Source organism: Martes martes, assembly GCF_963455335.1.
Source record: "Martes martes genome assembly, chromosome: 4".
NCBI classification, from domain to species: Eukaryota; Metazoa; Chordata; class Mammalia; order Carnivora; family Mustelidae; genus Martes; species Martes martes.
In genome coordinates, this window is record NC_137891.1 from 189,468,375 (window position 1) to 189,483,862 (window position 15,488).

At 64.2% G+C, this 15,488-nt stretch overlaps 1 protein-coding gene across 3 annotated transcripts in view; it reads right to left on the reverse strand.

Annotated features, from left to right (window-relative positions):
* PRDM16 (PR/SET domain 16) overlaps window positions 1-15,488 on the reverse strand; it is a gene marked incomplete at both ends in the record, with an annotated part of 299,365 nt that overhangs the window by 150,437 nt on the left and 133,440 nt on the right. For 2 of the 3 annotated variants that reach the window (XM_080802203.1, XM_080802201.1), the window contains one exon: window positions 1,013-1,063. In XM_080802203.1, the coding sequence (XP_080658329.1) occupies window positions 1,013-1,063 (51 nt within the window). The remainder of the gene's footprint in view (window positions 1-1,012; window positions 1,064-15,488) is intronic. The other variant, XM_080802202.1, reaches the window with a different exon arrangement.

Consider the following 15,488-nt stretch of genomic DNA (forward strand, 5'->3'; position numbering starts at 1 on the left):
CAGAAAATGCCTCCCTTCACAGGGTTTTCTCCAAAATCAGTATTTGTGGGGTTGGACCTGGTGAGAAGGGTCAGGTCTCCCCCACCCCCTTACGGAAGCTGTGCCCAGAGTCCTCAGCTCAGACCATCAAGCCGGGCACGGGGACACCTGGGACATTGGGCATCCCTTCGCGACGCACCTCGGGCCCCCCCAGCAGAGGCCGACCGTCCCTGTCAACACACATCCCGCCCGCCATGCAGACGGCAAGACAACCCCAGGCCTGGGCACCCTTGGCGGGCCCACTCTCCGCCTCTCCTGGGTGGTGTTTTGAGGCCAGCGTGACGAGAGACGGCCATCCTCATTCCACTGGAAAATGCAGCAGCGTGGGCCGGCTGCCGTGCTGGGTGTGGGTGCGTGTGTGGGGGTGACCCGGACTGGCTGGGCCCTGAGCCCTGTCTGGTGAACGGCTTCGGGGTTTCTTGGTGTTTTTCTGGTCCCGGTTTACTCTCTGGATCTTGCCAGACTAACGCCTGCCACCCAGGGACCCGCCATCAGCCACCGAGAGGGCAGGAGACGCTCCCCCGCTCCGTGGACGCTTTTCTTTTCACCTGATCGGCTGCTTGCTCGACGCCCGCCCGGGCCCTCTCTGGGGGCCGCAGACAGCACAGGCATTGTGGGATTCGCGGCCGATGGTGGTCTTTCCCCATCTGTGTTCTTCTCACTGAGTATCCAGTGGAGGTGGTTACACAAACGTGACCCGTGTTTACTTACTTCTCCTGCATCTGCGTGGCCTGAGCCTTCCCCTGGGGGCGGCTCTCCCGGTTCTCGGGAGCCAGGGCCCCGCTGCCGGCCGACACCGTGCAGACCACATCCGTCCTACCGTCCCCGGAACCCCCGTCCCGCGCTCGCCTTCCGACACACAACGCAGGGCCCACAAGCGGCAGGCGGCCCCACGGACCCGGCTGTGCGCACAGTAGCTGGGGATGGCGCGCGGGCGGCGGCGAGGGAGAAGGCGTGGAACCAGCTCTCCTACCTTTTGGATGCAGCCCTCCTGCGACGACACCTCCGCATCCGCCAACATGTGCTGAAAAGCAAGTTAGAGAGCGGACGTTAGTGTCTGGGGACCGAGATGCTGTCCTCAGGCTGCCGCCGGCAGCGGGCCGCGGGGATAGACCCGAAGTTCTCAGAAATGGCAAGGCGAGACCTCGTGGCTGCCCTGTGGTGTGGAAGACGGTGCCTGCTGGGAAGCCGCGTCCTTTACCCCAACGCTGTTTCCTTGTTTGCTGAGAACACCAAGGACCCCCGCCCCACCCCGGAAACGTCGGCTCCCTGGGAAGACAGCTGTGTCCTTGCAGGGAAGGAGCCTCTCTGGGCAGCTCCCCCTGGTCCTTAAGGGAAGCCACACATGGTACCGACACCGTTGAAGGGGTCAGGAAGGCATTCCGAGACGCACAACGGTCTGTCCCTGTGCCCTCTGGCCCCGCCCGCGAGCAGCGCCAACGCACAGGGTCAGCGGGAGGACTCGGGGCACCATGTGGCCCTCGTGGGGTTTGCAGGCTACCTGGGGAGGCAGAGCCGGCTGAGTGGCCTGATCCGCCACCCGGGGGGCCGGGGTGGAGGAGGCGGCAGGGCAGAGGGCGGAGGTGGGCTGGTGGGGCTGTGATCGGACGCCATCTCCCGCCACTTCCCTTCCCGCAGATCGGGGCGGGGGGCAGGCAGCGCGTTAATGGGCCCTTTATCCTAGACCCCTGGGAAGTAGATGTGGTTTTTGGAAGAAGCTTCTCAACGGAGACCAGGCAAAGGCAGGACACAGCAGCACCCACAGCACGGCCCGGAAGCACCTTCGGGGGCCGGTGGTGAGCGCCTCCTCCAGCCACGGGCCACGGGCAGCACCGGGAGCTCTGGCCCTTCCCTCTGCGGCCGACACAGGCTCAGGTTAGTTGGAGAGAAAGTACTAGCCGTTCTGGGTCTTCCTTCCACCGACAGTTCTGATGTGGAGCTCTTCTTGGCTCGGCTTGGAGAGCCGTATACCTGCTTGGCGTCTCCTCTTGAAACCACCGAGCTCCACTCCAGGGGGACGGTGTTTCGGGGATGGGTCCCCGAGTGCTTTCGAAGCTAGGCAAACTGACAAATGAGCTGTATAAACGGGCTTTCCCTCTTCTGGATCACAAACGCGGGCACGGACACGTCTATAAATTGCAACGTCATTTCCATAAGAATAGAAACCAAGACCGAGACTAATATTTGAACATCAACACAAGAAATAGTGTCAAACCCAGAGGTTTTATTTACCATCCCCTTAAAATTACACCATCGCTCTCCCAGATTACGAGCCAGGAGCGCAGAGCGCCCGCCGGTGCCCACGCAGGCCGGGTGAGGGGCCTGGACGCGCGTCGGCCCGGCTCAGCTGTAATAACACTAAGTCATATTTTTAAATGCTGAGAATTCCAAGCAGTTGGGGATTTTATGTTTCTTTTAATAGATCCTGAAATTGTGGTTTGGAAGGTGGTTACACGCGCACAGGGAACGAGTCGGAGGAGGTGAGCACCACGGAGGCTGGGGAGGCCCCTGGGGCATCCGTAAGGGCCCAGGTCGTCAGGGGCTGGCCTGGGGGCGGCGGTGGATGGGCTTGTGGGAGGTCGGCCCCCGACGCTGGGGGCCGAGTCTGGCCAACAAGCGGGGCCTGCGTTTCTACTCTTTAGGGCGTCTGTTCTTTACTCAAATCCTGACCCAGGAAGGCTGGTCGGTGGCTCGGTCACCTGGGAAAGGGGAAGAGAGAGGAGGCCGACAGCCCGAGACTCAGCAGAGCCGCAGCTTCCAGAAGGGTCTTGTGCTCACCGACGCTCAAAGGCCAGAGACGGGGTCCACCCGCCTGCGAGGTGCTGCCCAGGCCGGCGCCCCGCCACGGCCGGCCAGCAGGATGAAGACCTCGGTCAGCGTCACACAGCATCGGGGGCTCCACGTGGGGGTCACGGGGTCCCTGGAACGGGTGGACATGCCACTGGCAGAGGTGGGCGCTCGATCCAGGAGGACAGCGCCCCGCCCTAACCTCCCGGGGAGTGTAGTCCCTGGGGCGTCGCACAGGCCATGGGAAGCAGTCACGGGAGGGGAGCGCCCCCCTCCCGGGAACTCCTGAGCCCCGAGTCGTGGCCCCTCAGGACACCAGGCGGTCTCCCCGCAATGCCCAGAAGGGTGTGCCCCCAGGTCAAGGCCCGCACGTGATCGCTGCGTATCCACCCGTGAGCGGCCGGCCGTCCCCAGCTTGCCTGTACCCTTGCGCGGAGCCCCTGCGCGCTTCCAACCCGCTGTGCGAGCGCTGACCTCAGCCGTCCAGAGCCGCCGTGAACGGAGGGGGACAGAGGCTCGGAGGGCTGTGGCCTGCCCAGGGCACGGCCCCGGGCCCGGTGAGCGGATGCCCCCACCCCATGGTGGCCCTGGGGCTCCCCCAGGGTATGAAAGAAAGTTGGGTCCTTCCTGCGGTTCACGCGGCAGCCGAGCCTCTGGCAGCAGAGAGTCCGTCCGCGGACCCCGCTCTGAGATAAAGGCTGGGCTAAAACCGGGCCTGGCCCTCCTGCCCAGCCCGCCTCTCGGGGCGCCTCTGCGCGGAGAGGTCCCTGCCGCCTGCACGGCCCAGTCTGCCAGGCAGGGCTCCGAGCCCGGCGCCTGCTCACAGCGCACCCCGCCCCGGCCCGTCCTAGGCCCAGAGGCACCGGGTGTGGGCTGCAGGCGGGGGTTTGCTGCCCTCTGCTCAGACGTCAGCACGAGGCACCGTCTTCTTCCTGGCGAGGAAGACGGCGTATTGCCGGGAGCTCTAGCCTGACCCCAGCTCTCTTCTCCCAGTGGCTGGGTCATGGAGAGCTCTGGAGAGGACAAGGACACGTCTCCCTCAGGGCATAGGAGGACCATCCGGGGGTCCTGTCAGCCCCCTGGCCGCACACGGACCCCTCTGGTCTCCAGCCTGCTCCGTCCTGGGCTCAGGGTGAGAACAACCTTCCGCCTGCCTGTCAGCCCCTCCGTCGGCCTGGGCGCCCTCCCTGCCATGTTTCACTTTGATTTTCGGTGGCCCTGACTGACCTTCCTTCCTTCCCAGTCCCCAGTATGGAGAGTTTGGGGCAGGAGGCCCAGCCTGCAGCCCCGCGGGGCAGCCTCTATCTCTGAAGGTGGCACCGGCCATGTCCCCGCAGTGTGGGCGCCTTGGTCCCGTGGGCTCCCTGACTGGCCTCTGGGGCACCCGCAGGGGCCATTCCCGAGTCAAGCAGAAAAACTTGGTCAAGCACCAGTAGGAGAGACTTTCCGAGGGGAGCCGGCCCCCTCCATCACGCCGAGCAGACAGCGCACAGCACCAGTGAAGCCTTGCTCCCAGAGCTCTGCTGTCCCTTACACAGCCGGCCTCCGTCCAGACCCACCGGGGCCCACAAGCCTCGGGCTGAGGGTGGCCAGAGGCCATGCCTTTCATCCGAGGCCAAGGGCAGCCAAGTAGGACGGAGCACCGCCCCCCCCACCCCGGAAATCACCCATCACACGCCTCTAGGCTCTTTTCTGCCCTCAGGTCTGCGCACCAGCTCAGGGACAGTGGCCTCCCCATCCGGGAGTCCATGGTCAGATGGGGACATGAGACAGGCATTCGGACCACACTGTCCCTAGCTGGGCAGGTGGCTGGCGTGACCCACGGAGTGAGAGCCCAGATGGACGGGAGCGCAGCCGAGCCGAGCAGCGTCCGATGGGACCGGGCTGTCCACCGCTCGCTAAGCTGGGCCTCGACCCCTTCCCGGTGCAGTGTGGCTGCTGGGAAGCCCAGCTGTAGGACCGCAGGTGACCGGGAGGAGACACCCCCCCCGTCACGTGACACAGAGACCAGAGAGGCCAGGACTCTGAAGACAGGACGCCCCTCCCAGAGCCGGGTCTGAGTCTGGTTCGGGAAGGCCCGTTCCGGCAGCTGCTCCCGGCCTGCCCCGTGACACTCGGCCTTGGCAGGTCGCTCATCGTCGTGGGCTTCACCCGCCGCCGACCTCGGGCGAGAACCACCGGACGCGCCCCTCCTGGAGCCTCGCAGCCCGGCCTCCTAGCCAAGGCTGCTGCTCTGCTGAAAAACCTCTTTATTTTGCTAGCTGAGCCTCCGCACGCGTGCCGCCCGCCGCTCCGACCCCACCTCCACACCCGGCAGAAGTATTAGGTGTGTTTTGATTAAGCATTTTAGCCAAAAAAGGGAGGTTTGACCTCCGGCATTTCTCTTCTCTCCCGGGTCTCGGTGCCAGGATTGAGCTAAGTGGGGTTGGTCAAAACATCTTTTTTGACTCTTAAAATAAATACCCTCTGTTCTCCAGAAAGTCAGCCCAGAGCAGACACACACACACAGACATCTCATACGCTCACAGCTCTGGAGTTCTGGCGGGTCCCCCGAGGGGGGCTAAGCTTTCTGGTCGGTGTCACAAATGGATCCCAGAAGGCTTCTTTCCCTTCAAAATACTCCGTTATTAAAGCATCTGAAACCCATAGGAGGGAGCCCGGACGGAGCCCCGGCCTCCAAAACCAGAAAGAACTCGGGGAGGCACCCCCGCCGCCTGGCCTGGGGCCCGAGACGACCCCCAAAGCTCCCGTTTCCTGACCTTCAAGCCATTCGCCCTCCAACCTGTTTCTCCCTCGCTGGTGATGGTGTTCTCCACCCAGGGGTGTGGGGCTGGCAGCGGATTCCCAGGCCCCTCCCCTGGAGGGAGCTGCCGTGGGTGGGGACTCGGGATGGTCCTGAGAGGGCGGCCCCGGGCGGGGTGGTTGGCGGAGACCCCTCTCCACGCCGTCCTCCCTCTGATGGCCTCTCGGGGACCAGGGGCTCAGGCTCCTGCTAGAGACACAGACTGGGCCGACAGGTCAAGACGCAGGCCGGTGGCCCCTTCGTGGCCAGCGGCCATGGACTCTGTGTGGCCTGCCCTCTTGGGAGGGTTTCTGCCCCGACCAACAGAGCCCTCAGACGGGCCTGATAAGCCGAGGGTCAGAGCTCACAGGACGGCCGTGTTTCACACTCATCCCGTTCTTGGCCGGGGAGGCCCACCGCCTCACCTGTGCGGCCTCCCCTCCTGGGATGACAGGCGTTTTAAAGGACAACACTCATCCTTGGGTTTCTGTCCTTGTCGAAGTCCTACCTCGAGCACCAGTCCCCGGGCATACACGCGACACAGAGTCCGTGGTCCCAGAGGCCGCCTTGGCGGGGACGCAGTGACGAGATCACAGGTGTGGCAGCCTGACCCCCACCTCTCTCTACAGCCCCATATGGCGACCGTGGCTGGTGGCCGGCCGCACGGAAGGCACGCAGAGGCCCCGGCGCTGGAGCTCAGGCGGGGGTCGCAGAGCCACTAAGCTGGCAGGCGGGACGGGGGAGGCGCTGTGTCCACATCCCTGGCCCTGATCCCAGCTTCTGCGCTGGGGGAACAGGCCTATGGGAAGCTGCACAAGGCGTCCCCGCCAACCAGAACCCCCACCTCCGTCCCCTGCCGCCACGGGCAAGGGCGTCCCCCGCGGGGGTCCCCGGGACGGGCTTGAGCCGAGGGCGGGGAAGGGCCCCGCGTCCCCAGCCACCGGCCTGGCTCCCAGCACGGAGGCTCCCGTGGTGTTGACACAAACTCTTGAGCTCTCAACTGGGAGTGGGGTAATATTTATTTATTTTTTGCATTAAAAAAAATCAGCTTGGCTGTGATTGAGCTACAAAAATGATTTTTTTTGAAAGGCGCCTTGGACACTGTTTTCAGCTTTTATGCCTAAACAGATACTTCTCAGTTCTTTTAAGTGAGACCTAGCCCATGAATGCAGGCTCTCTCTTCACTCCTAAGAAAAATATTTACACAGTCAAGTGCGGCACGAGAAAGGACGCAGGCTCCTTCAGAAGGCCCAGCCCCGGAGGCGCACGGGTCCCACACGGCTGTGGACGCTGCCGGCCCCCAGCTCGGCCCCGGGGGCTCCTCCCCAGCCTCCGCGGGGACCCTGGAGCAGGGGCTGACCCGTGATGCTCCCAGAGCCCACCCCGACGTCCGGCAAGAGGAAGCAACCATGTGGACAACGGCAGAGCCCTACCTTCCAAGCCCTTCTGGGGGCTAAGGGAACCTGGCTCCTCTCCCCGAGAGCCCCAGGCGAGGAGCCCTCATCTGCACTCAACCCGCCTGCTTTTCCCGGGGGCCCCCCCGGAGCTCGGCTCGGGGCGCAGGGCCTTCTCTCCTGACTCCCCTGGAGCGTGGCTGGGCCGGCAGCCGGCTCTGTCCCCGGGAGCGAGCGGTGGGCGGACCCCTGCTCCTGGCCAGCGCGGCCTCGCGCAGACCCGGAACCCCCAGGCACGGCTTGCCTGCTGTCAGCCGTGCCGAGAACACTCTGTTTGCTGGTGGCTCCCCGCCGGGGGCCCGTGCCCTCTGCCTGGACCCCCCGGCCTGCCTGCACCTTCCTTCCTGCAGGATGATGGCATCCCCACCCCCGAGCTCCTCCTCGCCATGTTCTGGGTCCTTGTCCAGCTCTCCCGAGGTCCCCTGAGGACAGGACGTCATGGCCTCATTTCATGATGAACACCTTTTGTCTTCACCACCCACAAAAGGTGCCTTGGAGACAAAATCTTGAAAGGCACCAGGTCCAGGATTAGCTACTTTGGGGCAACGGACAAAACTGACCCCAGCCTCAACCTGAGCCCTGGTGTTTGGAAAACGGGAGCCCCCCCCCCAGCCTCCTGCTGAGAAGCCCCTGCGGTGAGGGGCACACGGGCCCTTCTGGGAGCAGGGACTCCTGAAGCAGGAGGGGGTGTGTGGCAGAGGGAAGGGGAGACCGGGCTTGGGAAGAACCCCGGGGCCTCCAGCCTGCGTGTCCTCGAGGGCAGGCAGCCTTCTGATCTGCGTCTGAAGGCAGAGGCGAATCTGGACGCAGGTGGTGGCCGGGGCGGATGGATGGGCTATGCCGAGTAGCAGGTGCCCGTGAACTCATGCACACTTAGAACAGGCCTCTTGAAGGGCCGTGGGTTCTCTGTGGGAGTGAGAAGAAGCCCAGAGAGGCGGAGCGGCCCTCGTGCACGTGCGCAGTGGGGTCTGAGCCCCGGCTGCCTGGCCTGCGAGGGTGGACTGGGGCCTGTGGGATGGGGGCACAGCGGGAGGGCAGGGCTGGGCCAGGAGAGACAGAGGGTCCACGCGGGGGGAGGGGGGCCTCCCTGGCCTCTGATCCCAGGTCGCCCAGGTCACCCAGACCTCGACCGGGCAGGACTCCCACCACAACCATGTGTCTTCCGGGTTAAAAGCCCAGAGACAAAGGTGATGTCACCCACTTAGGGGCTCCCCACTCCCTCCCAACCCCAGAGTCACCCTGTTACCAGCTCAGCTCCCCAGCTGACCTCAGTGCAAATGCTCCCTGCGTGGACAGCAGGTCCGTGACCCAGAATCAGAGGCCACTCGGAGGCTGTGGCTGCTGGGAGGCCCCTGGGTGACAGGCCCCACCTCTCGCTCCTGCCAGCCTCTGGTCTGGGAGACGCCCGCTTTGCCCTCCCCATGGCCTCCTCCCCAGGGCGGCATCGCAGGACGCAGGCACGCACAGTAGCAGCCCACTGGGCCTGCCCCGGCCGTGACTTTGCTTCGCCCCCTGCATCTAACGCCATGGCGACGTGCACAGAGTTGGGGACAGGCCTTGGACTGACCACCTTCCCCTGGAGCTGTGTTTGCGAGGATCCCCTCTCTCTCTGGACTGCCCCCCAGAGCTCCCTTTCCAGAGAGGGGAGAGTGCAGGTTACCCCCAGCTTAGCACACGCAGTCTCTGGGGGGCTTGGGCGGTTCCTACCGAGGCTCTGAGTTCCCCACCAGGCCAGACACAGGGCTCCTCCCAGGAGCACACTGGACGGCTCCTGATCCCAGCACCCCTCACCCCGCCCCCAGATGCTGCTCAGCTTGGACTAGGACAGGTCTCCGGGGTCCTAGACCATGGGGACCCCTGCCCTCCTTCCCTGGCTGTAGCTCTATGCCAGGCTGAGCTCCAGGCACAGAGAGGACATGCTGGTGGTCCAGGCCAGCGAGGGAGCCCGGGCAGGGTGCCAACTGGGCAGGGCTGCCCAGAGAAGGCTGCTGGTTCCGCGTGGACATCAGCAGCCGAGGCCCGGGTTCTGAGCCCCTGCTCTGCCAGGCTAGGACAAGAGGGCGGGGCCCAGGATGGCCTCCACAGGCCCTGGTCCTAAGGAGAGGCCTGCCCAGGGCTGCACCCGGCCCTTGCTGGACAGCTTCCTCCTCCTGCTTCCGGAAGATTGATGTCCGCAGAGGAAGAGCGTGTAAATCATGAGAGCCGGGTGACGTGTGGCACTTCCAATCAATGACTCATGACAAGTCATAACTTTTAGCGCTAGAAAGGGAAGCTCGGGTGCGTCCAGGAGCCCTGCAGAAGCCAGCTCCAGGAGCAGGACGCACGCGCCCCAGAAACGGGGAGAAAGTTCTGCAGGGCTGTCATTCCTAGGTCTGCGGCTGGGGCTTCCTTCTGACGGCCTGGGCTCCAGAGGAGAAAAGCGAGGAGCTGGGGGGCCTCTGTGGATTCGGGGGGAGTCCCAGGCCCCGCGGGGGTCGGGGGGCGGGGCTGATGGGGGAGACCTGGTGCAGAACGTGGGTGGTTCTGGTGAGACCCAGTGACCTTAGCCACCATCCCGTTGCTTCTGTCCTGTATCTCTCTGAATGTTTTCGGGGGCCCCTGTGCACACCTGGAAGGGAACGTGTTGTCTCAACGTCCTCCTCACCGGGCTGGCCAGTCGGCCTGCTCCCGCAGGGTCGGGCGCCTCCTCAGGCAAGAGCAGGGGTGAGGCCCCGCCGTGGTTGTCTGGGAGCAAGGACAGCCATATGCTGCAGACAACCCTGACCCAATGACCAGGGTGAGTGGGTAAGGGAGCCCTCCGTGGACAGATCACCGAGATGCCTGGGCAGTCCCACCCCCCCCAGCCCCACAGTGGGGAGGGGATGGCAGAAGTCAGTGTGGGGCTGGATCTGCCTGGCTGTGGGGGGCCTGGCCAGACCCTGTGCCCAGGGCAGCTCCGTGCAATCGTGGGGGCCGGAGTGTCCACTCCTGCTCCCCTTGAGCCTGGGCTCGGAGCTCCTGCCTGGGTCCCATGGGAAGAGGCATCTCCCCTTGCTCGGCTGGGCTGCAGGGCGGGGATCAGACACCGAGGTCTGGGGGTACAGAGTCCAGCACCTTCAGTGTCCTGGCCTAGGGGAGGACAGACTGGGACCCCCAGGAGGATCTGAACCATTGCGGGGTGTAGGCGGGCCTCCCAACCCCCGACACCAGGAGGCCAGGCTCAGTGTATGTCGGCCCAGGCTGCAGGGGGACGGGCACCCTGCCCCTGGCTGGAGCGCCGGCAGCCCGCTGTCCCAGGAGCCCCTCAGTTGGGTCACTCTGCAGGAGAAAAGGCTGGACGCAGAGGAGGCCGCCGTGCCAGGAGGCGGCTCTGTGTTAGGGATAAGACCCCTGACGAGAACACGACGCAACGGTCACACACAGGCCTAGTGTCCATGTCTCCCGGTCACTCCTGAAGTCCGACACGCCTCCAGGACAGCGAGACCAAGTAACGCAAATGCCAGGCCCGGCAGCCTGATGGGGACGTTTGCGAGTGTTTCAAAGAGCTGAGGGCGCCAGGCTCTGCCAGGACAGATGAAGGGGGGCCTGATGGCTACCTGTCTCCATTCTCTAGCAGTCACTCAGAGGCTGGAGAGAGGACGGTCTTCACAGAGCCTGGCCAGAGGTTCTAGAATGTTCTTTCACGTTCTGAGAGCCCGGTGTCCCCAGGCAGCCCCGGGACGTTGTTTGTCCCTCCTGAGGGTCAGCCGCATACAAGGCACACCTCGGCTTTGGTGCCCATTCCCCCATTTCCTGACATCAACTCGGCTCTGCGGATGGCACGGCAGAGGAGGGGGCTCTCCCGACATGTGTCTGAACACCGTGTCCCCCGCCCCCAAGCGCGGGCTGGCCGTCCCTTGCTTTGCTCCTGAAGGCACATCTGGAGAGTGTGCCAGGTGCCGTCAGCTGGGGAGGAGGCACGGCTGCCGCACGGGCCGCTCGGTGGCAGCCCATCCAGGGAAGCCGCCTCGGAGGCCCCAGGGCAGCCCCCGGGGGGGCTTCACACCTTGGTGTCCCGCAAGGGGGAGCATAAATCACGGGGTCAGTTATTGGTTCTATGTGCACATTTGTCTTTTATGCTCAACCCTTTTCAGTTATGGAAGTAACCCGGGTATCGACAGAGTCATATTAATGCGCTTCAACTTGACCCTGCCTATTGATAACGTGTTTGTTAAGATTATCCTTAATAATCATAAGTGGATAAGAAGGGGTCATAGATCTCCAGCCCATGGGTACCCTGACACTCCAGCTGCAAACCCCCGAGACCCGAGGTTGGGGATGCCAGAGTCCCCCCCACCCCGCCGCGCGTCCCCCAAGATTCAGGTCGGGAGTTCCCACCCGTCTCGCTGGGATTCGCAGGGACCTTGAATCATTGGGAGAGTCCGTGGGAGACTGAGGACCACCGCTCCGCGCTTCAGAGAAGAATTGAATTTTAGTTCCCTTAAAAACGTCGGGCAGCGCTTTCTGGGTTTGAGGCGGGGGTGGGACGTGAAACTGTAGCCCCCGAGTTACCCTCCCCGTGGGGCAATGGCCCGGGGGACGGAAGGCTTCCCCCCTGTCAAATTCTGGCCGTACCAGCTTGGTCTTTGATCCCATTTATTCATTCAGCAAACACCTGTGGACTCCCTCTCACTTCGGGGTTCAGCACACACGCGAGTCAGTGAGACCAAAAGGACAGCTGTTTCCACGCCTGGTCGCAGGGACCCTCACTGGGGCTCCGTGGAGGGCCGTGTTGATGGCCTCGTCCCTGGGATTCTCCCTGGTTCCTGGGAATGCGGAGCTCCGAGAGCCCGAGCGCCCTGGGCAGCGTCACACAGCGTTCTGGGCCCACAGGCTCCGAGCCATCGGCTGGCTGGGCCTCCACGGATCTGGTACCGTTCAGAGACCTGGTGGGGGCAGCGGCGGGGAGGGCGGGCCGTGAGGGGAAGGACCCGGCTTCCTCGCCCACAATGTTTCCGATCTGTGGGGAGGAGGCAGACAGCACGGCCGCCCGAGTGCCCAGGGTTTCGGTCACAGCTGCTGCGCTAACTCAAGACCACCGGGCATGGGGGCAGGGGAGGCAGAGAGCAGCCAACCACGACCGCACACTGTCTTAAGGGGACCCGATTACAGCACCAGCTGTGGCGGGAATTCCGTGCTGATCCGCCGTGAAAAACAGGGAGCGCTCGGAATCCGGCAGCATCACCCCACCGCCGCTGAGCTGGGCACCCCGAGGCCGGCCTCGACCCTGGGGGGCAGCCTTACCAGCCGGGTTTAGCCGCGCCCCCCATGCCACACCCCTGGTGTTCCCAGCTCCGGGGGCCGGGGGCCTCGAGGTGTGCCTGGGGACTTCCGGAAGACTTCCCGGACCGGACCAGACCCGGGCTCGGGCCGCCTGCCCTTCTGGAGGCTCTCAGGGGCTTCTAGGCTCAAAGGCAGCGTGAGCCCCACCCTCGCCCCTCCGGTGCCTTCCCAGAGCGCAGAGCGGCCGTGGGCGCGGGGGGACCCGGGCTCTGCGCCAGCCCTTGTTCTGAGCCCCGCAGCCCATCTCAGGACCCGGGAGCCCTTGCTAACCCAACGGCGCCAACTCCCCCATCCCTAAAATGGGTTCAAATGCCCCAGCCGGCGGCGTCCATGCCGTCCATGGCCACCCCAGCGATGAGAACCTCGCGCGGCAACAGGGCCTGCCAGTCTTCCTTTCCTTTACTTTCCGACACGAACGCAGGAGAAGGTTCTGCTTACGGCAGAATGGCTCCGTCTCCCGGCGGTCACCCGCCACAGGCCGTCCAGGAGCATCCCGGGCCTGTCCCGGGAGCGCCGGCTGGCTACGTTGCATTTTGAGAGGGTTGTAAAAATAAACTAAGAAGAATGTAAGACAGAGACCCCCTGGGGCCCCAACAGCCTGACGACCTTACTATCCGGCCCTTCGCAGAAGCAGCGTGCCGACTGCGGTCCGCGGCAGAAGCGGCTGGCCCGCGGACGGGGCGGGCGGCGGTGGGTCTCCGTGTCCGGAGCCGCTGGCCCAGCCGTGGGCAGGCGCGAGGCTTCCTGAGAGTTCCGTGGGAACAGGAGCCTTGGGCGGACAGAGACGGCTCTGTGGCCCCCGGTGGCTTGGCCGGCTTTCTCTCCGCCAGCAGGTGAGGCAGGACCCGGAAGAAATGCCGGTGGTTTGTCACCAGGGACGCCCTAGGTCTGCGGCCGCCACGGGGCGACCATTCAGGCAGGTGGGAGAGCGGCGGACGGCGCGCCGCGCGGGCGGCGTTCCCAAGGTCACTGGATCCTGCCAACAGCTGCAGCCGGGGCCCGCGGGGGGCACGTTCCCAGCTGTAGCCTCCCGCCAGGGAAGGACGCTGTGAAATCAGACGCAGTTGGAAACCTCCCTGCTCGGGTTCCTTCCCTTCACTGTGTCCCTGTCTGCTTTCCAGCAAGGACAGGACTCGGAATGGGCCCGGAGGACGTCCCCACCCGCCATTGGGAATGTCTGCCTCCAGCCACCAGGCTTCCCTGTGATGGGGTGGGGTCCCTTCCCGGGCGGGGCTGGCGGCCTGGACCTTGGGGTGGGGACGTATCCTCACCTATGAATTCCCCCATGGGGCACGGCACGCGTGTCTCTCGGGGATCTGGACCACCATTCTCGTTGGCGCCCTGGCAGGCCCTCCGGGGAGCCACCTGGAGTTCCGGGAAGGGGACGCGGACCCCCAGTGGCAGAGCTCCGTGCCCCGAGTGGTCGTCTAGCGATTTGACTTAATGATGGGGGTGGGGCCCCTGGGAACCAGACAGCCCCCTGTCCCGCCGCGGCCACGGGGACCGCTCAGAAGCACGTGTGCCTGTGTGTGCCCCTCGCTCCCTCCTCGCCTCACCCCACCCCGCAGAGGTGGCTGGTGCACGCGCGGGTCCTGGGGTCTTGTCGCTGCTCTAGGGAAGAGAACAGCGATCTCCCCCCACCCCAAGATCTGAGAACCGGGTCTGAACCGTACCGCCGACCCGGGGCCCGCGTCTAGCCGCAGTCAAAAGCCTCAGGAAAAGTGTGCACAGTGACACCTCCCCCCCCCCCCCCCCCGCCTCCTCACAGCCCTGCTTTTCTTGCGACTGGAAAGAACCACCAAGCTCACAGACTCTGGCGGCGTCTGGACGGGAAAGCGCTCGGATTAGCCTCGAGACCACAGCAAGGGCGGCCTGTGGCTTGGACATGACTCCCGGGGGGTGGGAGCCCTGCGGGGGGGGGGGGTTGTTGCTGAGCTTCTTGGCTGTGTGTGTGCCTGTCCGTCCCATGTGACAAGGTCACTGTCTGTCTGCGGGGTGCACTCAGGAAAATGACCCCATTAGCTCGGGAGGGACACAGAGAGGGCACAGAAAGGAGGTGCTTCCCTGGGCCGTCGGGGGCATGGGAAGACCGCCAGGGGGCCCGAGGGTCACGTGCGTCTCCCCGAGGACCCCGTGAGCTGGTCGGGGGGGAAGCCCCTTCGGGGAGCTTGTCTGCACGTGGGCTCTAGCCCCAAGCATGGGTAACAAGAGGCTCGGGAAAACATCGACCATGTTTTCAGGAATTTTCTTGGACACATTTGGATTTTTAAAACTCTATTCTTAGAGCTGGGGGGTTGGGGTTGGCTGCGTAATTTATTGGTTCTTTCCAAAGACTGAAAAGAGAGCTACAGTCTGCCAGGTGGGTGTGGGGGGTCCAGCTTGTCCCCCACTCCACAAAAGAGAGAGAACAGGGACGGGGGAGAGGGAGAGCAGGTGTGTGCCTGAGTCCCCTGCCTGGCGAGGACCCTGGATGGCTGGGGTAGATGTCGCGGGACTGTGTCCTGGGGGGTTGGCTGGGCTCCTGGTCAAGGACACCGCTCTCCTTGGACACCTGGCCGGCCTCTACTTGGCCTGCCCTTCCCTCCGCAGGCCAGCTTCTGTTTCTAAGCCCTCGGGATGGGGAGCGCGGTGAAAGCCCTGGTCCAGTTGGTCTCTCGCCCATCCTAGACTCTGGTCTCAGCTGGGCCATGAGCGCCCTTCTCGGGGGCGGGCATAGGCTCCCTGCCGGGCACCGAAATGGACAGCAGTCCCAGGAGATGCAAAGCGCTTTCTCCTTACGGCGTCCAGGTGGGTTATCTGTTCGGCTAATGGTCCTCATGGAGGCACATTCGTGTGCTTAACACAGTTCAGCCCTGAAAAACACAGCGATTGGGAGTGCCGACCCCCCGAAACTCTGAGTATCACTGTTGTCTCCCCCAGAACGTGGCTACTAGCGGCATGGGGTTGACGGGAAGCCTCACCGGTAGCACAAGCCGGCGGTTAACACCGTGTTCTGTGTGTCGCAGGCCTTACAGTCTGAAACCTCACGGTACAGTCAGCGAGAGGAAAGACCGTGTTCCTGAGAAAAGCAGAAGGAAGAGAAAATAGGTTTACGGTACGATGCCGTATTTACGGAGAAAACCCCA